Below are 24247 nucleotides of genomic sequence, written 5' to 3' on the forward strand. Positions count from 1 at the left end.
GCTTTGGACAAAGGTCTCAGCCTCATCACCCTTAGCTTCCTCTTCTTCAAAATGAAGCTTACCACACCTGTCCCAAAGGATCAGAGAGATGACAGGTGGCATTGCCACAGAGCTGTGCCTAAGAGGCTGACAAATGGCAGCTGTCATGACCACTGTCACTTGGTATCTTGCTGTCCTTAGCTCCTGTACTTACTGAAAAATTAAGCCAGTTCTGTCGCGGCCCCCCCCATCTTTCTTTCCTTCTCTGTATTCCTCATGACTTCCCTGCCACGCCATCTGCAGGCTCCTTCTAGCTGCAGGCGCTCTCTTGTTCCCAGGAGTTGACAGACTTTGGCCACGGAATGAGAGTTATTTGTCCAGCAGATAAAACAGCTTTTATGGGGAGAATCACTATGAAGCGGGCTGACAGGATCCCACCGGTGACTACGTGGGGCTAATTTTAAATCAAGTAAAGATACTGCTTTCTCTCCTGTCTCTGGCTAGACCATGACTGCAGCGCTCCGGGACCCACTGTTTCTGGGGAATGGACTCTGGCACCATGGACCATTTTTCTGCACTGTGTAGAACTGGGAAGAAGGCCACTTCTGTGTGGCAAGCGTGTGAGTCCGTGGTCAATACGGCTGCCCTTTTAACTGGCAGGCACCAAGAACCGGTGAGAGGCTAGCTGAAGATAAGAGGAAGCAGGATTTTAATTTGCACAGGAATTCTTACTGTAATAACAGACTAAGGAAGCTCTCCTGCCACAAATTGGCTTTACCGAGACCGCTCCCATGCATTCCTAATGAAGGGGCTGACCTGCTCCCCCAACTTTTCAACCTGCCTGCCTCAGCCTCACCATCTGGCTCTGCCAGTTGTCACCAATGCAGATTCTCCAGTGGGGCCACGGTAATGATGTCCGGTGATGACCAGCCTGGCCTCTGTGGTCAAGGACATGTGACTGCTTCTCCCATGTTGACGCTCTAGTTGTGGGGTGGCTTCCCTCTCTGCAGCTGTGTTCCCTTATCCCTGAGATGGTAACATCCACGCTACCTCCGGTGGGACGGAAGGTAGTGAAGTGGGCTCAGTGTGTACCGTGGTTCACAGTATCCTGACTGCTTCTGTGGTGTACCAGGGTTTGTGATGAAGAGGTAAAACAAGGACCTCTGGGGACTTGGGGCATTAAGAGGCCTGAGATTATGTTTTAGGGCAGAGGAAGGTTGCTACCCTGACTATTTTGCTTTGGAGACCTATTAGCCCCTTCGAAGAGCGGCTGAGGAGACTCAGGCTTGGCGGACACATTTGTGGAGGGACCCCGAGGAGACTCAGGCTTGGCGGACACATCTGTGGAGGGACCTGGACAAGAACTGAACCTACACCTGCAGCTATGTAGCTCTGAGCTCTTTCCATGAAAAAAAAAATCCGGTTCTGAAGGCACAAAGAAACCAATCCTGTGTGAGAGCAGAGTATGCAATCTTAGTGCTTGCTGTCTTGCCAGGCACCACGTTCCAGGCAGAAGGAGCCCAGCCCAGTGTCCATAGCATGGGCAGTAGGTCCCAGCCCAGGCCATGTGAGGAGAGGGCTTTCCTCAGGGCTGAGAAATCTCTTTCCCAACTCCCAGCATAGCTTCAGGGATGTGAAGAGGGGTGGACAGGGATGTGTGAGGCCTGTTACTAAAACAGCCACAGACCTGACTTAAGGTTTGCTCCCTTGTGCATGGTCCCAATGTGGAAGCCACTTTCGCAAGATCACTTAAAAGACCCTTTAAGGTGGATATTGCTAGTAACCCATGTTATAGATGAGGTGTCTCAGAGCGGAGCCAGACGGCAGGTATTAACTGAATTTCGTAGTTTTAAAAAAGCAGACTCCCAAATGTTTCCCATTGCACCATTTACTAAAGGCGTGCTATGTGCTGTGGCCGCAGATGGGAGTCCTGGTGACTCTGCTCCTGCTGTTGCCAAGGAAGCACAGCCCGGGCAGCCCTCCTCCCCTAGTTAATCTCAAGTCCAACAAAAGAGGCTTCCTGAGAGCCCTGCTGAGGCCACCAGCAGTCAGAGAGTGACCCTGCAGAGAGGACGCTGGAGCCTGGTCAGGGCCAAGACTCTGCTAATGACCTTGAGATCAGAGAAACCCAGGAACAGCCCCCCTATTCACAGGGCTCAGCTGGGGGCAGGCAGCCCTGCCCTCAGGCAGCAAAGCCCTCTTCAGGCAAGTCTGGGAAAGGCTTGTCATTTCCTTAGGCAGCAGGACACAGAGTCCTCTCTGCTGCACTTGCAGCCACGCCGGTCACAAGTGCAGCTAAGGCATGGCTGCATGCATCCACACTCCAACACCGGTCACAAGTCCACCTAAGGCATGGCTGCATGCATCCACGCTGCAACACCGGTCACAAGTGCACCTAAGGCATGGCTGCATGCATCCACGCTGCAACACCGGTCACAAGTCCACCTAAGGCATGGCTGCATGCAGCTGACTGCCCCTCACTTTCACAACATCCTCCTTTGCCTTCAGAAAAGATCTAATGCAGCTGAATTTTAAACTTAAGTTTGGCCACTCCCTGCCGCTCGAGGGAAGACACTTGCGGCTGTTGCGGCTGATGTTCTGCCTCCACACCTCCTAGAGGAGAGGCCGTGGTTGGCCTCAGGAGCAAAACTTTCACGTCCTGGTTTCCTGTGGCACATGAACCGTGTGACTTACCCTCTGCTTTTTCTATGATCAGTTAGGAAGTGGTCCCTACAGTCTCTCAAGTGGGGTTTTAATTTGAGCATGCGTTATTAGTGAAGGGCTTCCCTGACGGGAATATCTGCTTTTGACAGGGATGAGGGTGGATGACTTACCTTTACGGACTTGTGGGGTTTATAAAGGGAATGTTCACCGTGAAACTTCGCAGGACAGCCTGGAGACAGGCTCCTGCCCTTGGGTGTCCCCTACCCTTTGATCACTGTGTTTCTTGCCTTCCTGTCCCCGACTGTTACATGACAGATGTGAGGCCCTGTTGTTCTCTGCACACACAGACCCCTGTGTTTGGCTCGGATGACGCCCAGGGCTGGGCAGATGATGGTGACGGTATGAACCACGGCCACCGGCTTTAAGTGGAAGCTGTCACATGTCCTGTGCTGTGTTCGTGTCTAGACACTGCATATCAGGCCAAACTGGGCTACCTGAGACCCCATCTCAAGAAGTGCAAAAAGTCAAAATGAATAAGGAAATAAATAAAAAATAATCCATGCTCACAAATTCTCCCATGGCATGTAGTACCTGCCTTAACAAGAAAGGACACTGGGGCTCAAAGCGGCTCAGCAACTTGCCCTACCTACAGATTAAATTGAAATCCGAGTTGGGCCTATTCTGACTATACCCTCTCGCTTCCTGATTAAATATAGAGAACCCTGGAAATGACAAGCGTGGAGGAAATGGTCAGTCCTTTAGTATCTGAATCTGTTGAACTGCTCACATTTTACCGGCAGTATTTCCCCAGGAGAACAGGTACCTGGGGTGAGATCACGTCACAGCAGACTCGGTTTTAGGAGGGCATCTCGATGCGTGTTGATGATCATGTCTGATGGACTCCACCCCGTGGCTTCTCCCTGAATGAACATCTTGCTTTGTATGGATTCCATTGTCCCTCAAGGCCCCTGTCCAGTCCACATCTGTGCTTCTGACCTTGGCCTGGAGAGTCTATGACCTTATCAACTTTTAGACAGTTTCCCTCTTTTATAAGACTTGCTTCCAATACTGGCTCTTGCCTCAAGGACTTTTGCCAGGCAAACGAGGCCTCTCCCCCGGCCTTTACTTAATGTCCTACACCTCTGCCTGGCACTGCCCCAATGGTGCCCATTTGTGCTTCCTTTCCTATGTGACTGTGGACGGTACCACAGGCTTCAAAAGGACATAAGTGAGATGCTGGCCTTCCTGAATAACGACATTTCAGTAGAGCTCTTTTGCGGGTACTTAATTTGGGTTTGTTGAGACAAAAGCCTGGCTTTGCAGCTCGGGCTGCCTTCAAGCCTACTGTTCTATATCAGCCTCCCAGGTGCTGGGGTTATAGCTGTACACCCACATGTCTGGCTTGGGTAAAGGTCTTGGGAAAGAACACACAGAGAGAAGCAGGTGGCACGTGGCAGGTGGCACCCTCCAGAATGAAGATCTGCTACCCTTCCTTCTAGCAGTCCCGTGTCACCCCTAGTTCCCCCAGATCTCAGCTGACCCAAGCTCACATGCAAAGCTCCATACTTGCAGGACACCGAGGTGACTAGCTACCTGAGTAGGGTCTGGGGCTCCGCCCGACCCTACAGCATTGACCTGTCAACACCTGGTCACGCAGACATCCCGTTCGAGAGGAAGAAAGAAGGAAACCGCAGACGTGAAGATGTGCCACGGAAGTGCTGTACACAGCAAATGGAGCCAGCAGCTGTAGCAGTGGCAGGGATGGAAGCATCTCCCCCTCACCCTGCGGCGCCTGCAGGGGTAACAACATCCTGGTACCATTAGTCCAGAGTCATTCTGCTCCTTGACACTTGGCACTCGACTTTGCAATTAGTGTCTTCATTACATTATTCTCCAGTCAAAAGCAAATGAACAATCAAAGACACAAAGAAACAAGCAAATAGAACAACCTACTGCTTGATAATTCTGCTGCCAGGAAGATCACCCCCAAACTGTTCTATTGTGGGCAGCGCCTCAGACTGGAAGCCTTTCTTTCCCGCTGAGCTCAAACATGTTGCCTGAGTCATAACTTCAGTCAGGCTCTTGTGTGTTCATTTTTATTCCTGCCTTGCAAATAAAAAAAAAAAAAGGAGAGCTTGATGAAGACAAGGCTTGCCCAGATGGTGGGGATAGTATCTGAGGAGGAATGGCACAGACAGAATCATGGGCCTCTAAAGGCTATGCACTTACCCCTCCTCTCAGTCCGGATGCCTGTGCAGGTGGGCAGGGGCCAAAGGGGGACACGGGATGTCCTGGTCTACCACTGCCCATCGTACTTCTTTGAGACCGACTCTAACCAAACATGGAGTTGGGCTGGCAGTCAGCAACCCCCTGAGGTCCTTACACTGGGCTTATAGGAAAGTGTATGCCAGGATTTTTCTGTGGATGCTGGGAATCCAAGTTCTGTCCTCATGCCTATATCCAATGGATCATCCCCCAAGCCTCTCCCATCTTTTTATGCCTCATGCCTGACTCTGTCCTTTGGAAATGTGCAGAGTGCGTCTGCTTGTTCTCCGGGACAGCATTTCTGACATGCCAGTCTCTAGGCCTTCCTACTGGGGAGCTGGGCGTCAGCTGTAAAGAGTACAACCCACAGACATCTTCCTACAGGGCAGGGGGAGGAACCAATCCTAGAGAGAAAGGCATTGATGCGGGATCCTGTATCCTGACCATTCCTTCCTCCTCATGAAAGATCAGGTTCTGTGGATTCCTCCCTCCGTGCTTTGGTGATAAAGCTAAACCCATGGCTTCCATCCAAAAGACTTGATGTGAGGTTGAAGAGAAAACTTAAGCCCTTAGCTGCTCCCTAACACCCAGAGCCAATGTGCAACAGGTCTGTTGCTCAAACTACATCTGAGACCTGAGACTGCAAGGAGGAGCTGGTTTCGACTAAGGAGCAGGGGAGGTGCTACCATCACCCCAGCTTCCACCGCTAAAGTGTTCCTGATTCTTCTTATGTCTTCTCACTTGTACCGGAATCCCAGGAGGTGAAACAAACATTTCCGTCACTGTGCTTTGGCCCGTATCTTTCTATGTAGACTATTTACAGTCGACTTCAGCATTCTGTACAGTCCTTAATTCGATAAAGCTTTTCTGAGCACAGCCACCCTGTGCTGGCTCTGGGCAGGATAATAGGCCACAGGAGGTATGCACTGCAGCCTTCTTGGGATGAGAGGTCTCCTGTCCCTTCCTGTCACACTGCCACACTGATGGTGGCCAGTTTAAGAGGCTCTGTGGTTTGAATGAGATACGTCTCCCATAGACATTTGGAATACTTGCTCCCCAGCTGTCTTGGAATATCCTTTGTGTACATGGAAAGCCTTTCTCCACCCCTGTTCCACGGGCTCTCCTGCCAGACAGGTGCTTGAAACCTCCTCAAGATCGTAATCTGTAGCTCATCTACTGCCTTTTACGCAGCTGTTCTGAAGCAAGGGAAGCTGTCAGCTTCACTGGGCTACAGTTGTCAGGGAAGCAAAGTCAGCTTTTGCCCTAGTTACAGAAAAGACGGGGGCGGGGGGGGGGCGGCATTGTAGATGACAGTTCCTTTTGTGACTGCTGTCCTGGAACAGCCAGACCTCCCTCCAAATGTGTTCCGACAAACGCCCTGTTTGCTTCCTCGCTGCCCTAGTGACTCAGGCAGGCCAGAAAGCCGGCAGGCCACAGCAAGGCAGGCTGGCTTGGCCCAGGTCTTCCCTCAGAAGATAAGGAGGTAGATACTCTGCATTGTGACGGTGACACACCTCATACCGGTGTGTGTGTGTGTGTGTGTGTGTGTGTGTGTGTGTGTGTGTGTGTGTGTGTGCGTGCAGGGCAGGGTAGCTACTCTGTATAAACCTTCTTCCCCAGATTGCATGGCCACCCTGTGATGTAACCGCTTGTGTTCCCACTGCACAGATATATCAAATATGCGTCTGAGGTCCTAAAGTCGGCGGCCAGGCTCTCCAGGGGCATCTGTCACTCGGGAGCGCCATTCCCGTTATAGGAACGGTATGGAAACGGGAGGCTGAGGTTCTGAGGAGTTTAGAAAGGGATCCACACTTGCTCAGTGGATAAGGATCAACATCACCCATTCGAGCTCAGGACTGTGCCTAGAGGCACGGTTTGGGAGATCCCAGGTCTTGGTTGAGTGGCAGCTATGCCATTTACTGCCTGGAGGATCCTGGAAAGCTGGCGCGTGCTCTGAGCCTTAGATCCCCATGAGAAAGTCATACTGGTTCCACAGAACCATTGGGAGGGTCCAGAAGGAAGCAGCATGTCCTGGATCTGGTCCAATGCTAAAGTCACATTTAAGATATCCCCCCCCCCCCGAAAAAAAAACCTCCCAAAATACCAAGATTGGAAAGCTAGCGCATGAGGGCAAAGAGTGAGCTCCAAAGAGCAAAGTTCTCAAAAGCGTTGGGATGCCTGTGGCTGGGGGTCACATTCCCAATCTAACCACATGGCAGTGAGTGACTCACTTTAGCTCTGTGGGTCCCAGGGTCCTCATCCTCTGGGGTCAGGAGATTTCAATGGTGAAGTACAAGTGAGATGTGTGGGCTAGAAAGGGGCCCATGGAAACGTCAGAGCTAAGAGATACTGATCTTGTGGATGACAGTGGCCACTGTCACTCTTCCCAGTCTACATATATTGCTGTTTTACTGAAAATGCTCTAACCGTGATCAAGACGCAGTAAAGCATCATCTACACGATGGCACAACATCGCCCTCCAGCCCCTTCCTCCATGTGGTTCTGAAGCAGATTGCTCTGGAAAAGGAAAGGTAAGGTCGTCAGTGGAGACCAGCGAGGATCTGAGAGCCTAACAGGAAGAGTCAGGTGGGGTGCGGACTCGTAGGCTGCCTGTCTGAATGCCAGTCCTTTGGTGTAAAGGAGACCTGTGTGGACCCCTATGAAAATATCACAAGAATGTGAGCAGGTCCTCTGTGGGGGGAGGGCTCCACCCCCGTCCCACAAAGATTGCTGGGGGAAGCGGGCTGAGAGAGCCCAAAGGCAAGGTTCCATGGAGTGTTAACTCCACTTTCTCTGTTTTCCCATGGAAATGCCAGTAAATATGTCTGAAACTGAAAGGTCACTGGCTGATCATTTCTTCAGCACAGTTCCCAACCAAGAGGCTAAAGGTCAAGCAGCTCTGTCAGGATCACCACCCTGACATGGCTGCCCTGGGCTGATATTAGAAGTCACATTCTTTCCCGCCCTTTGCTCTGTCTCCCCCTCTGCTGGCTACTAGGGGATGCAATTCTTATCTGGAATTTGATAGGCTGTAGAAAATGATTACAAATGAAAAGGTTATTCATAATTTTTAAATGAGTTAATTAGTAAACCCAGTCAGACTTGCTCATTGCAGTAATTAATAATTGATTATACTTGAAATTAAACACAATTTTTCATCAAAAATCTAATTAAATATCTGCGCTTTTTTTGCCTGTTGATTAGATCAGTTGGTCTGCTGGAAAAGAGTCTTTGTTAAGGATATTTGTGCTTGGCTGAAACAATTAATTTGATCTTTAATAATTGATAGTTACTTACAAGTTAGTCATCACAGCCTGCAATTAGGGCCGAGCAAGATGCCCGTGTGCCCATTCTAGCCCTCATCGGGGAAAGAGATCGGATCCCGAGGTTACCGCAGCCAGCCCTTGAGATGTGGGGTGACCGCTCCCCACACAGACAGTGCTTAACTCCAGCCTCACGGGCATTATTCTGGGGAACCAGTGAGTTGTCTGAGGGTGAGCCATCACCACGTGGGAGCGCTGATCTCTAGGACGGTCTGGTACCGAGATCATTCTCTTCCCAAGCCCTTGCTCAGTCTATGCTGACGACAGAGGGGATGCCCAGACCCTCTCGGTGTCTTCCCCAGGTATGACTGCTACAGTCCAGCCTTACGTTCCTTATCACAAGCCTGTATTTACTCTTAATGAGCTCATGCTACTAATGCAATGAACCTCTGATTGTCGTTGCACATCCTGCTAAAGTTATCTTCCACCGACGTCCTTTCTCTCCAGGCCCACGCCATTATCTTAGTTGGAGCCATCAACTTTTCCAGACTAGTTCCTTGTAACCACTTCCCAATAGCTCTGCCATCTGTTACTTCTTCGTGTAATGAAAACCTAACTGTGGCCTACCACTGCTGAGAGCTCTTCTGATTGTCCATCCAATAATGTGCCCACCCTGTTTGCTCCAAGATGACCATGACAGGCATCACTAATCAATCACAGAGGTTCTTTTTTATTTCATTGGAATATAGCCTCAGGATTCGTACAATGTAGCTTTCCAGGCGACAACCATAAATTAATTGGTAAAAGACATATGAATTGTACACCAGCTTGTTTTGGAGCTATGCATTGTCTAAGTCTATATTCATAGGGGAAACAAGACCTGGTATAGGGGAGATAGTAGGATATTCTCAGGCACGCCACCTTCCTGACTGTTTTTAGGAAACCGCGGACCCTGTAGAGGGAGGTGAACTTAGAGTTTACATCATCATTTGAAACCCCTCTATGTTTAACACATTATTTTCATTTCTGAAACAAGTGGCGGTTCGTGTTCCATTGACCTTTTTTCTATGATGGCATGGTACTGCCTCTCATGACAGGCTCACTTTGCATCCGTAGTGACAGCCTGCTAGACAGGGAAGTCCTCTGTCTTTCTTTAACCTCAGCTGGTCAGTTATAATTCTACCTACTGGCCTATACTGATAATCCCATTTACTTCCAGAACTCTCTCTGAACTACTTAGCATGGGTTCAAGGCCTTCTCAGGCTAGGATCAACTACCTTTATCCTCGGAAAAGACACCCAGAGCTAAGCCAAACCCACTTTGGATGCCTTTCCTCACAGGCTTATTAGCATAGAGGTCGCAGGCTCCTCACTCAGCCCACTTCTCTTCCAATTAATTGCTTTCCCAGGAGAAAATCAGAGCGGGGACTCAGAAGTAGGAAACCAGATTTTGCTAGAAATGTGTCCAAAGAATGCCAAGGAGAAGCCATCCTGCTGGAGCAGGGCCACAGGTCACAGAACTGGGGACTTTCTTACATAACCCAGAGTAGCCCTGGGGTCGGGTAGAAAACTCACAGCCAGTGTGGCTCTGAACCTTGGCTCCTCCCTCAGTCGGCTCCCCACTCCCGGGGGCCTGTTGCTTCTCATGCAGGATTTCCTTGGGTTCTGACTGTATTTTAAAAACCGTGACGGCTTCCACAACACACTATCAGCCACCCAGCCTGAAACCCACCCGGAGCAGTCCTGGTGGTTTCCTTTCACCCGTAGGCTCCTCTCCCGAACTGCCCCTCACCTTGGCCTTCCTGACCCAGGCACAGAGGTGAGAGTGCTCCTGTGCTGTAAGTCATGAACCACTCCAGGGCAAGGTTCCTTGGTATAACCTGCATCCTATGACCGTGTTGCTGGCGCGGTGCCTTTGGTGACCCCAGGTGCTTTGGTGGCCACCCTCTGGGACAAAGGGGCATCATGGGGAGCTGTGAGGTGGGGGTGGGGAGAATGTGCTTACCCACAAAGTATGCAAGCAGGATGACCAGGGTAGCCGAGATGACGATGGCGCTCAGGGCGGCACACTTCCAGTTGCAATACTTGGAGGGCTTCTTGAGGTTAAAGGCCGGCCGGGAGAAGGTGCTGCGGGGTAGGGGCCGGGGTGGGGGCGAGTACACGGTGCTAGACGTGAGGGGGTACCCTGGGGATGTGGTGCAGAAGAGCGGGGAGGTGCCTCCTGGCTTGAAGAGGAAGTGCCTGTGGATGGAGAGAGGCGGGAAGGTGTCAGCATCTGCCTGCCAACCAGGCGCCCAGGCCAACCTGCAGGATAGATGCACGGAAGAAGAGACATGCAGAGAAGCCTGGAGAAAGAGAGAGAGAGAGAGAATCATCACAGGGAAGATGACAGGGTCAGGAAAAGTCACGAACCGGACCACAAACGGGGCACAAGAAGACACGTTTTCACAGAGCACTAATAGGACAGGAAGCCCCACCCGAGGCAGAAGGTACTAACTCACTCAACAGAGGTTGGCCTGAAGTCCTTTTCCTGGGAACTGTGGAGCTGGGGTAGGGGGATGATTCTTGGGAAATAAACTCTGTTTTCTAAAGTCATTACAATAGCTTAGGGGTGTCTAAAGTCCTGCCTGTCTCCTGGAGGTCATTGCTATTAATTTTTTTTTCCTGTTGTTCTAATACCTGCATTCCAGTGCACCTTGGTAAGGCACCTGAAGCCCTTCTTTTTAAATGGAGCTTTGCTGGGGTAGAAGTCAAGGAGTCACCAAAAGTTCTGCCCATGGCTGATAACAATGCCCTCACAGCCTCAGGAGCCCTAGCTGCAGCGCTACTTGAAAGCTATGTGGAGGAAAGCCGGGCAGCTCCATCCTGTAGCCCAGCTGCAATCTTGAAGGCAGTGGAGAACGTCAAAGCACATGATTGTGGCCGAATCATGAAAAATCCTGCATAACATGGCCAGAACCATAGCCATGGGAGGACTTGTGCAAACCCTGTGTGGACTGCATGATTTGTATCGCATGGCCTTCGAATCTTAGGACAAACCCACCCCTCACAGGCTAGAAGACATTCGGACCACAGAATATACACTCGAGGCCGGAATACGTGAGACACAGGGCCTGTGCTGTATAAAAACTGTGACATGAGATGGTTTCCAGAATGGCAAAGGCAGCCGATGGGAAGCTGAGAGCTGCATATTAACAAGATCGCTGTTGTTAATATGCCGGGGGTGGGGGCGGGGCAGGGTATTCCAAGGACAGACTTCGCAAGTGGAACGTGGACTTGGGGAATGTTCATGCAACATGACATCGCTTCTCCCAGGAGTTCCCAGGTAAAGGTCTCAGGGGTTTGCATGCAAGTGCAGGGGCCACACGGAGAGCACACACGAAGGAGGAGCATGGGGGGGGGGGAGGGGAGGTGCCACCTACCCGTCACTGTAAGCCCCATCATGGCGGGAGGCGCTGAGAATGTCCATCTCAATGAGGTTGTCCTGCAATGTCCCTAGGAATGGCTGCTTGCCTAGGTTTCTACACACACATGGAGACATGAATGAAGCCATGAGTCATGCATGCATCGATGAAGGGGAGAGTATAGAAACAAATGAAGAGTGGCTGTCGGGTGCGGCTGTGCGTGAGGCCAGCGGGGATGAAGGGTCCAGGCAACAGGTCGGTGTGCAAAGCCACGTGTGCACAGCCTCCAGAGGGGGCGCTCTCTATACAAACCCGCGTGGCTGGGAGCTGTGTGTATCCAACTCCAGTTCTCAGCTGGGAGGACTGGAAGGTGCCCAGCAGTGGGCTAGGCACATGATGCTATGCAAGGAAGTCAGGGTGATCCCAGTACTACAGATGAGGGCACCAGGATAGGGAACTGTAGTGGGACTCGCCAAGGTCACCAGCAACAAGGTTCAAAGCAAGGATTTGAACTTGTTTATCTGGATCGACAGCCCAACGTTCTCTATTTGACTCCCTCCGCATCTGCTAAAGCAACATCTGGAAACAGCCACTGGACTTCTCTGAAGAGACGAGAGCACCGAGCACCTGTGGCTCCTGTCTTCTAAAGAAGGAGACTATTCTGGAGGGTCGCACCCTGCCCAGGTCCAGCACAGCCACGGGACTCAGTTGGTGCACTGAGATGGGGCCACCAAATCTGGATTTTTCTTAAGTCCCTGTGGATGAGGACCTGGTTAGAGTCTCACCATCCCTCAGCTTGTGTGGGAACAGGGTGGTAACTGCTTAGCAAGGAAGACAGTTCCCTGAAGACAAAGGCAGGGCCATGCTTATGCATTCTGCTGACTGTGCCCCGAATGTAGCCGCCTGGGTTCCAACTGCACCTGCTAGGTGATGCCATTCACTCTCAGGTGCCCTGGATCCCACTTCCAGCTAGTTTCAGGGCTGCTGCCTCATGGTAAGGCATACCAGAGGGAGGAGAGACGGCAGCAAGCCAGCTCTGGGCTCTGGTCCTGCCAAGGAACCCTTCTGCCTCTTACCCGGCCTTAGAACACAGTACTCCAATGCAAAGACTTCTTGATGTGTGACTCTGGGTAAAAATCTCCACTGCTTTCCACCATTCTTTCTCCGCACTGGTGACTACAGCACTAAGATGCTCAGGTGGCTATGGGGTCGCCTGAGATGATGCTCAATGCGACGGATGCCCTCTCCTGAAGCCACCACACACGGTCTGCTGTTCAAGGGGCTCTGTGAGTGACTTACACGTATTCTCCACCCCATTCCTATCAAGTCAGCTCTGTCATCTCCCCTTTCAGCTGGTGGGGCACAGCTAAGAGAAGCAACTTTCCTGAGGTCGGATCACAGGGTGAGTAGGTGGTGAGTTTGTCCCGGAATGGGCTGGCGGGGCCCAAACCTCAGGCCGTCTGGGCTGCAACTCTGTGTACTCAACACAGTTCAACTTATGCCTGCCACCTTCTCAAATCATAGAGAGGGGCTGTGGAGGTCCCATGTCACTATCACTAACACCCCAGGGACAGTGGAGTAGAAAGAGACACTGTTTTGCAACTGGGATGTTGATAATGAGGCACTAGTGGGCCTTGTCCTATGGAGAGTCGCCAGGGTCTGGGCCACCACTGCAAGGTTTTCCTGTCACGAGGCTCCCAGTGCCTGGGACAGGGGTTGGCAGTTAGCGTTGTAGATGAGAGGCCTGAGGAACAAGGCAGATGTAAATACAGGCCCCAGCTCCATCCTTCATCTGCCCGAGGCAGATAATCCCTCTGAGAATCTATCAAAGAGTGGTAACTGCTCACTTACACAACCAGAAGTGAAGAAGTGGATCTTTTCTCTGCTCTTAACCCTCCCCATTCCTTCCCAGGCCTACAAGATCTTACATGATCTGGTTTGCTTTGCTCCTCCGGAGTCATGTTCCTGGTACAGATACACTGACTTCCTTGCCTCTGTCAAACAAGCGAAGCCCGAGCTGTCTGGTGAATATTCCCATAGATCAGAACTCCTTCCACTGCAATGGCCTCTCCCCTGCTCACAGCAGCTCCCAGTCTTCCTCCCCAGGCACTCACTGACTCCTTGTGCTGCTTTAGTACACGTGCACACACACACGCACGCACACGCACATGCACACACACATGCACACACATGCACACACACACACACGCACATGCACACACACACATGCACACACACACGCACACGCACATGCACACACACATGCACGCACACGCACATGCACGCACACGCACACACACACGCACACACACACATGCACACATGCACACACACACATGCACACACACACGCACACGCACATGCACACACATGCACACACACATGCACGCACATGCACACACACGCACACGCACATGCACACACACATGCACGCACATGCACACGCACGCACACACACGCACATGCACACACACATGCACGCACATGCACACACACACACACACACACACACACACACACACACACACTGCATCAATCCATGTGAGAAAACAAAGCAGTGCACGAGCTCAGGGCTCAGGAATGTTGACGGGAACACGGGGTGCCGGTTTGCACAGTATGTCTCTTCCAGTTCTATGAGGCAGTTGTCCTTTCTGTCGGGCTTGTTGCTATGTGCCTGGAGGGGAAGACTGACTGGTACACACATGCAGTCACTAGACAGATCTGAGCTGAGTGCTGCTGGATGCAGGATATGCAGAAGGAAGCCTGCCCGGCGTATGGCGGGCACACAGAGCCTGGAGACAGCAGCAGGCGGTGGTTATTATTATCTCCTCTAGTCTCTTGTTTTGAGGAGGATTTTTGGACTCTCTGCATACTCCCTCCCCTGGCATGAGGAGGCCCCACAGTGTCCTCTCAGAGGACCTAAACAGAGTTCTGCTGCCTTTCTGCACTGATGCTGGCTGCACAGCCTGTTTCTGGGAGCACCTGGGAGTTGGCCATCAGCCTACATTCCAGAGAGTCAAGGCTGTACCTCGTAATCACCAAGCATAAGCAAATAAGCATGTTTTTAAAAAGGCCAAGAAATAAGACCAAAACGTTAATGATAGGATATTTCCAGTGCCCAGGTCAAGTGATTTGTATCTTTATTTAATCCATGTGTCTGTATGCATGTTCGTGTGTCCTGGTGCATGTTCATGTGTGCTGGTTGGGTGATAACCTTGGGCGCCGAGCCTTAGGCATCATTCCTAATTCTGTCCCTTTGAGACAGGGTCTCTCGCTGGCCTGGAGCTTGCTAATTAAGTTAGGCTGGCAGGCCAGTAAGCTCTAGGGATCATCTGTCTGTTTCCCCAGCAGTGGGATTACAGTGTGTACTATCACACCCTGAATTTTTATGTGGGTTCTGGGGATCAAACCACGTCTTCGCGCTTGGAGAGTGAGTGCCTGCCTGCCTGCCTGAGCCCTCCCCAGCCCTATTTTAACATTTACCATTTAAAAAGAAACGTGTTTAAAAGGGAAGAGTGCTGACAAGCGTCACTTCGGAGCAGAGCCGGAAGATAAGGAGACAGGCAACGGGGCGGAGTGAAGGATTTCTCCAGCTACCTTGTGATGGATCTTCCAAAAGTGCTTCTGTTAGCACGCCAACCTGGACATTCATCATTTAGGTCACTTAGGGATGGGAGGACACAAACACTTGCCGGAAGTGATGGTGGTTCAGGCTGCTGCTGCTGCGGCGAGACCACCTTACTCTGCGCTTGCCAAACTGTTTAGTTCCTGATCAGATTATTTGGCCTATGGGATGGACGAGGACACTGACATCCAAGAAAACATGTCTCCTGATGCTAAACCTGCACAAGTCCGTGACAGAGCGGAAACTGCGTCATGGGTGTCCTGACTCCCAGATCATGGGTCCCCCAAATTTTATACCCCCCAACACCTTAGATGTCTAGTTCCTCTAAGAAATCGAAAGTTTCTGGAGTTTTCCATAGGGGCACAAGGTGTTGAGCCCATTTGGAGTTGTATCCGCCCTGTGCAACTCCCTGCTCACCCCTGCTGGTAACTCCCTGCTCATCCCTGATGACAGTGTCCTGTTCATCCCTGCTCTGGTATGGGTGATTGGTTTATGATTAGGTATGATCTGCTTGTGGGTGGATGGTGTTTCTACCCCTTTCACAGATACAGGACTTGAGGCTTGGCAGGACTAGTGAGGGTCATATGGAACGGAAATGACAGGGATGGGACTCAAAGCGGTGTCTTTGACTTTGTCTGGGTTCGTGAGAGGGAGCTTTGCAGGGAAGCGTCGTTCTGCTCCAGGCGCCCCTCTCTGAGTGGAGAGGGATCCCTGAGCTGTCTGAAGCTGGCACCCACCAGCGTGAGCCAGGGCATGAGAAATTAGCCTCAAAGGGAAAGAACAAATGGCTCTGGGAAGGGATGCCCCCTGACCTTCAAGGGAAATAGGTCTTCAGGATGGCCCCACCCCACACAAGCCACTGTGCTGGACTGACCTCAGAGCCTGGGACGGCCATCGTCACACTTGATTGTCATCGCCACTGAGTGGCGTAGGACAGTGGGGATCCTGTCCTACGTGCTGCAGTTGACACCTCATGGTGCGCAGGTGTCAGTGACTCAGCCAGGCTCTCGAGGAGCCAGCTGTGCACCTGGCACTCAGACACATGAATGAAGACAGGAAACATGGAAAGCCAGCTCTTCCCGGCTGCGGCTGTCCTGGGAAAGGCAACCTCTCAATGCCCACATAGAAAGCTGTGAGCGGCTACTCACTGGCTTCGGCAATCCTGGCCTCATGACCAGGGAATGGCTGAGAACCCCTTTTCAGTGACCTGACTCCCTCTGCTGCTCATTCTGTTAGTCACTCTCAGGAGGCCCTTGGTCCTCCCCCCTCCCCCAACTATCTGCCATCTTACTCAAATCCTACCTCTTTCCTGGCTCCGTGCCTTTTTCCAGCTTCTCTTGAACTAAGTGTTGTCTCTGCTGACACCCTGCCAATGGAGGCCTTGGGAAGCCCCTTCATTTTTTACTTATTTTTGAGACAGGGTCTTGCTACGTAGCCTCAAACCCACCATCCTCACACTTCAGTCTTCTGACTGCTTGTGCCCCTCACCTGGCCTGAGAAGACACTTGAACGTGATCAGGAAGTTGGCTTCGGACAGAGGCTAGATGCAAGGACTTCAGAAGACGGCCCAGGTGTTCTAGCCTCCCCGTGCGCTGGCTGTGGGATCTTAGGCAAGTCACTTAGTTCAGACCCTTCCTCTCTAGACGGGAGGAGGCGGTGTGTGTGCTCATAAGACCACTCATGCGGGAAAGAGTTAAAATTAAGCGGTCCCGAGTCTGCCTAACACTGGCCCTGGTTGGTATCTGAGGTGCGGGCCTCAGGAGGGTTCCCCGTGTGAACTGATAAGGCCCACTAGGCACACACTTCGTCTTCAACCTACTGCTGCAGCCATGTTTTTCTTCCAGGAGGCTGTAATTTCAGTATGTCCCAGGCAGAGGTAGTCCATATGGCGACCCTTATTATAACCTAGGGCACTGGGTCCCTACTGTGCCTCCTGCCTGGCAGCGTTCTATGCCTACCTACCACAGTTTCGCTTGGGGAGCAGAGTGTGCCTGTTCTGCACAGCTGCACTGGGCACAGCCTCTGGAACCTGGAGCTTGGTTAGAAGCCCTCTACCTCACTCTGCAGATCTTTGCTTTGCCAATCTTGTTTCCCATTCTTCCACTGCAGTGAATGCGGAGCTGTGCTCATGACCGTATCATGAGCCCTGTTAGCCATTCCCCAAACCTGGTGTGGTCCTGGAGACTTCCAACATGCCATTTGTGGGGAAGCTGTAAGGATTAAGGGGTTCTATGTGGGAGGGATTCTCATTAGCACCTGGCAGCCCTCAGGGAGGTCTCCGAGAGGGTCAGTCATGGGTACGGATGCTCTCCAGCACACAGAATGATGTCGTCTCCTCTGCTTGGTGCGCATGCTCATTTAAGCATCATCCATGGTGCCTGTCTTCCCTTCGCAGGTCCACCTCCCTCTGGGAGCTTCTTGCACGGCAGTGGCATTTGCCTTACATGGGATCTTACACACAGCTGAGATCAAATCACCCAGGGACAGAGAAGACTGCCCATTCTGACTCTGCAGTGTTCATTTTACAGATGAACTAAGGAGGCTCAGGCAGGGTGAACGACTTTCTGGGCTCGCCCTGACCCATCCCTGTGCCTCATTTGGGGAACCACAGTAGGCATGGCCTAGAGACTGCAGGGTGGCCTCATCCCTGGGGTTACATGGGCGGTTTCTCAAATTCAGTATGACCACAAAATGGGCTCCAGGCTCCTGAACCATGGCCGGGATGAGCTGAGGCAGAGCAGAGGTCTGGCAGCCTTCTGTTTAGGCTTTCCCCTCATTCAGCAGGAGCCTGATGGGTTATTAATCAGACAGTCCCTGTGAAATCAATTAAAAGCTTGATGCCACAGTCTGTCAAAGAAGTGGCTCAGAGGTTGGGGACCCTTCGACATATGGCTCCACAGAAGAACCACAGACGCGCCTATAGGGCATACTCCAGGTCTAGGGAGCGCAAGTGGGTCCAGGCTCCTCCCTGGAGGACTCAGTGAACCGAGGGGATTGGCAGAGGTACAAGGGTATGAGAAGGGAGTGAGCCTCCAGAAGTCCCCTCTCGCCAGCCTTCTGCAAACCTTCTTTTTCTGCCAGGAGGAAATATAATCTCTCCTGGTCATCCTCCCAGCTGCTATGGGAAGCTGTCCCTTTTCAAGTGTCAGTCAAGCATATCTGGTCACCCCTCTGTGCCATCGTCACTCTTTTTACCTGTGTGTTCCTATTTTAAGCCCCCACCGTGCTGTGACAAGCACTGTGTCTTGTGCTGGGGACCCTACAGTAACTAGATCACAGCGTGTCTCCCAGCTTCCTCTGCCATAACCGTCTGAGGCAAGAGGTTGTTTTCTTTGCTCTCTTAGCACACAGTAGGCACCTGGTGAGTATTTACTGATAATGAGAACCGCTGTGAGTTAGTGGGGGCCCCTAAGACAGTTGGTCTCAATGTAACCGCGGGAAAAGTCTGATAATGGAGGAGGATGGGTTAGAGATGGCTGCCAAAGCTTTGATTCTTCTCCCACTGGGAAGTGGGGTTCAATCCCTCTCCTCTTGAATCTGGCTGGCCCGTGACAACGTCAGTCGACAAACGAGAGCAGAATTGACACTGGGCCAGGTCTAGACTAAACTTCTCAGAGGATCAACGGCTTCTGTCTCCATACCTTGGGACTCCGATGCACACAGAATGAAGGACAATTATCCCATTCAGAGGATCATAAGCAGAGGTCCCGAGGCACCTTAGGGATGAAGGAGTCCCACAGACAAGGGAAAGGCATGTAACGCGTGCTAAAGATGAGTTGACACGATTAATACCACGTGGAGCAGGAGAGCCGTACATCCAAGTCCTCCCCTCTCTCCTGACTTTCCTGTGAAGGACAAACTACACGTTGCCCTTGTCACTAAATTGGGAGGCATTTGTCATGTAGCAGTGACAACTGGGACCAGAAACCACGATTGTTTTCAGGGGTGCAAATGCACAAGGTGTAGGTCCACTAGTGAGCTGTAGGGTGGTAGTTTGGGGGGGATGTACCTGACCCCGAGGACTGTGTTTCTCGATGGTGAACGGCCTGTCACATTCTCAGGACACCGGGCCACACGTTTACAAAGCAGTGAGGGGACAGACCCTGTCCTCTTCCTTCTTCTGTTGGGTAGGGACTCATGGCTACTTTCTCAATGACTTATTCCTTCACAGAGTTGACACTGGGGAGCAGAGCTTTATGAACATACAAGAAATATCTCTGACAGTGTGGTTGCTCCATGCCGGGCACTGTATGTGTGTCTCTTATGTTTGCTTCTTTCCAACCTCTTGGAAAAAGATAATTTTTATCCTAATCTGTCAAGGAAGAAGCCAAGGCTTGGGTATATTAAATAACTTGCTCAGCCAGCCGATGTGTTTAACGTACAGGTCTCGTGTGGCTGAAGATAGCTATGGATCACCTGATGAGGCCAACATTAACATGCAGAATTCTCATGGCGTTGTCGAGCAAGGTTGGTACTGCTCTTAGTTTGGGGGCTATCTGTAGATGCACAGAGCTCTGGGGTCACAGAGGAAGCCTCTTCAGCTGTTCAGCTGGGCTGCAGGAGTAAGTAGGACTCAGCTAGACCAAGAGGTGAAGAAGAGGTCACCTCCAGTGGGCGTGCAAGACCCGTGCAGAAGTCTGAAAGGGCACAGACTTGGAGAAGGCTTACATGCATGTCCTCAATATTAAATGCATGCACTCTAACTATATATAATGATGGTTTGCTGCATGTGTGTTGATGGATTATGAGAGGGTGTGCATGCCCGTATGTGCCTTTTGGCAGATCCAGGTGGTATTTTTCTTTTTGCTTATCTTATTTGCTAGCTCTCTATGGTGGATATTAATTATCTGAATGATAAGGACAGATGAAAGCCCAGTTTCACTCATTCTAAGCAATGGAGACAGGAGGGCAGAGGATCAGCGAGGCAGGCATGTTCTAGCCGATGGGCAGGGGAGGGGAGGTGGGACAATCTTCACATCACATATTGACCATCTGGGACACCTCTCTCGGTGCCCCTCTCCTGCCTCTCTTCCCCTTGAGAAACTTACAGACTCACGGGAAAGGTCCTACTTTGCTCCCCAAACGAACACCCAAGCAGAGAACAGCCTCCATGATCCATGCAGATAACGAGAACCACTGATTGGCTGCTGGTCTCCATCAGCCATGTCCCACTCGATAAATACTGAAGATAACGGAGACTTGACTGGCTACTCGGGGTGGGATGATAACAGTTAGTCCACCATGTGATTGATGTGAGCGAGAGAGACATTTCAAAGGATGTAGATGGACAGACATGGTAAAAAAAGAGACACTGGCCGGGGTGGGTCCTGGTAGGCTCACATCTCTGACAAACTCCGGTTTGGAAAAGTGGTTCCACAAGTACAAAATGTGACCAAAGGGTTGTGATTTTTCTCTTGCAGATCCCATGAGCTCAATGTGCTGATGCTGTCATCATGTTTGTCTGGGGTCAGCAGAGGCGGGTGAGTGTAACTTTTGTATGTAGGCTAATTTCCCTTCCTCGGGCGTGGTTTGGCTTTGTGGTCCTCATGAAGAACAGGAGTTTGGTAAGGGAAAACCTATGTGTGCCATTTCTCTGAGAGAGAGAGAGAGAGAGAAAGATGGTGGAGGAGGAGATTTGCTGGACCAGCCTTGAATGTGTCATCTATGATTTAGAGAGCGGAGAGAGAGGCATGCCCAAAGCGCTCTGCTGGTGTTAGAGTGACAGATGATCTGATTCTCTTTTTATCTTCCTATGATTTCTTAAGTGGTCACATGGTTTTTATAAACACACACACACACACACACACACACACACACACACACACACACACACCCCGTTTGGAAAACAGTGGCTAAGCACGGTGGAGGAAGATGGCGGCAGGCCTGAGCTGAAGGAAACACCCCATGGCAAATCCTGCAGGAAGGGAATGAGCCACAGGGTAACAGTACTGGATGGAGGGTCTGGCGCCCTGAGTTCGAGTCCTAGTCATGCATTGTACCAGCCTCCTATGTCTCCTGTGTGACCCGAACTGGCCACAGAGCCACTGATTCTCACCTTCCCGAACTCCTGAATGAGGACATCATGCAATGTATGCAGAATACATGGAATCACCACATGCAAGCCTGTGCTAGTGATGCTAATGGAAACCCTTGGGAACTATCTGGGTACAGAAGGGCCAACAGACCAGGAAGCAAGAAGGGAAGGGGAGACTGACCTTCACAGAGTTCTTTCATAGTCCAGACAGGTCGGATGCTAGCCATAGAGCAATGAAATCACATACAACTGGCTGAGCTAAGGACCCAGACAAAATGGAACCGAGTGCCTGCCTTGTCCTATACTTAGGCTACCTCCTTTGTATGTTTCTTGCCCACTTTTACAAAAGCCTTACCTAACTCGCTGCATTGCCACTGTGTAGACAAGGCAAGCAAAGTCCATGAGCTTATCAACTTGACCAATGGCATACCTTTAGGAAGCAGCAGGCTAGCGCTGGGCCTCAGCTCTGGTGGATTCAAGAATCCCAGCCTTCCCCAGCTCTCTCCTACCACTGGAGAGTCCCAGCCCAAGACAAGGCATTTTCTATCAGCTTCTCCAAAGAGACAGGAGGTAGAGACACAGTCCCTACTGCCCTGGCCTTCGACCCTGGTTGGTCTGTCCTCTGCCCACCCAGCCCACCCATGTGCCCTCCCAGCCTTGGTCTACTGGGACCCACCTGGTCTCCAGTGGGATGTTACTGTTGAGCAGCCAGTTGTCCTGGGCATGGGTTGGCTCCTGGGCGCTGCCTGCCGGGGGTTCCCCGGAGAGTGAGTGGTCTGTGGGTGCCGGGCTGGGGTTGCTCCTGGGGGTGAAGTTGCCCCTGTTCAAGGAGTTGATGGAGGCCGCATGGTGCTGGTTGGGGGTATGGGCATGGGGGAGTGGTGGCGGTGGCGTCCGGAGCCGAGGGTGGTTCTGCAGGCCGCTGGGGTGATCTGGGGGAACAAGCAGTCATGGTCAATGGGCTGCTGGCTGGGCACCACCCCTGGCGGGAGGAACAGCCACAGAAGACTGAACAAGACCGCAGGGGTGAGAATGAATGTGTCTGGCACTAGCAAATTAAACGTTAATTCATTCAGTCAAATTTGTACTCCACGGGTACTTCTGAGTTCCTTCCGTTCTACATGTGTGTTGGGGCAAAAAACAAATAAAAATGCCCACCCCACACACTGCTTTAGGAGAGTAATAAGAAACAAGACCATGAGAGCGAGAGCGAGCGAGCGAGAGAGAGAGAGAGAGAGAGAGAGAGAGAGAGAGAGCGGACGCGAGCATGTGAGAGTCTAGCAGCCCATGCCGACGACCTGATTCCTGTCCACAACTTCACTTTTGTCTCTCAGACTTTCGTGGGTTTTGTCTTTAGAGTATAGTCTCACACCTGTGGTCTCCTCACCTGGGAGGGAGTGTGTCTCAGACGGAAGTTCTGGTGCCCTGACCCAGACTTACTGATCCAAGAACCCTGGGCTAAGGGCCCAGGAATCTGACTTTACAGAACATCCCAATGACTGACCCACGCTTCAGTCTGAGAGTCACCAACCCTGGGAACGGCGCATGGTAAATGAAGTTAGCGAGGTAAATGCGTGCAATGTGCAGGTATCTGAGAGCAGACTCTTCTAAGAACACAGAGCCAGGGCAGAGGTGACGTCTGTAGGAAGCACAGGTACCCACGGAGGTCTAGACCAGATGGCTTCCGGGAGAAGATGACGTTGGGGAAGAGTGAGCCGGGTTGTGTCTGGGTGATTCAGAATTACCAGTATACTTACTGAGCACACGCTGTGTGCCAAATGCTGGCCTGAGCCCCCACACCGATGAGGAGGTAGAGAAATCCTTTATTTAGAGCAATGGGTATTGTTCTTACTAAGATGTACGCAGAAAACCAGGTCTCGGGGTGGATGATTCCAGTTCTCATGGGAATGTGGTAAGGCTAACGAATCAGGCAAACAGAAATTGCTGTCGTGATGACAGACAGGCCTGCGGGAGACCTAAGCCACTCACAGAGGCCTCTGCTCACAGAGCTGAGCAGTGTGACAGGACAGGAAGTTGGGTGACTGAGGTCCTGTCTAGATTTTATCACTTGCTAAACATAGAACCCCGGGTGAGTTGCCTCTTCGAGCCTCAGTTTTCTCATCTGTGGAATGGGAAGTGCCTTTGGGACTGAGATGAGAGTGTTCCAATGCTAACAGCCTTGGCCGCCAATGGGAAGGAAATCCGCTAAGGGAGGAGGTCTCATCTCACTCTGTCTCTTAAGCATCTAGCACAGATTATTGTAGTCTATGGCCAGAGGTAGTGGAAGTGCCCTTAGAGAGGAGCGTGGTGTCCGGGCTGGAGCATGCTGGCCTAAAGCAAGATGCCTGCTCTGTGTCTGAGCAGGGACACCTGCCTCAGCAACTGTTTAGAAGCTCTGGATCATGGTAAAATTCTGCAGCAGTTCCAATCCATACTTTCTATGGATCCCATATTGGTCCATCTGGCCACATACAGGCTACTGTGGTTTACAAACACCAGCTTCAGTGAAGGCCACTAGAGTATCTAAGTTTTGCCAGTCTGTTTTTCCAAGAAACAGCTTATGGCTCTTCTAAAAAGCTCCTTGGGTATATTTGGTAACTCATGTATATAATCCCAGAAGAAGGCTGAGACAGGAGGATTGTCTCATAGGAATCTGATCTGTGATAGCCTGAGTTACAGTGAGACACAAGTAAGTAAACGTTTGTGGTTGCCATGGTTCTCCAATATCATCTTTCATTTAACAGGTGCGGAAACCCTGAGCACCGGTGTCTCTGCTGACTGTCCCTAGCCCGAGATCCCATGGCAGTGCCCTGCCAGTGCTGAGCAGAGGAGCAGATCACAGAAAGGGACTGGGCCTTGCTGGCCCATAGCTGTGAGTTCAAATTCTGTCTCTTCCACTTACAAGCTGTGACTGTGGGACGGGAAAGATGTTTCCTGCTTTCCATGCATATTTTGATACGTGTGCATGCATGCGTGTGCGCACACATACACACACACCATGGCATAAGCATGTG

At 51.4% G+C, this 24247-nt stretch overlaps 1 protein-coding gene across 3 annotated transcripts in view; it reads right to left on the minus strand.

Moving 5' to 3' along the window:
* Positions 1-24247, minus strand: part of Tenm4 (teneurin transmembrane protein 4) — a 2359892-nt gene that overhangs the window by 173335 nt on the left and 2162310 nt on the right. For all 3 annotated transcript variants that reach the window (XM_026784248.1, XM_013350155.2, XM_026784249.1), the window contains 3 exons: positions 21910-22165; positions 11593-11691; positions 10176-10411 (listed from right to left, as the gene is read on the minus strand). In XM_026784248.1, coding sequence (XP_026640049.1) covers positions 10176-10411; positions 11593-11691; positions 21910-22165 — 591 coding nt within the window. The remainder of the gene's footprint in view (positions 1-10175; positions 10412-11592; positions 11692-21909; positions 22166-24247) is intronic.

This window comes from Microtus ochrogaster, chromosome 22 (assembly GCF_000317375.1).
Source record: "Microtus ochrogaster isolate Prairie Vole_2 chromosome 22, MicOch1.0, whole genome shotgun sequence".
Taxonomy (NCBI): Eukaryota; Metazoa; Chordata; class Mammalia; order Rodentia; family Cricetidae; genus Microtus; species Microtus ochrogaster.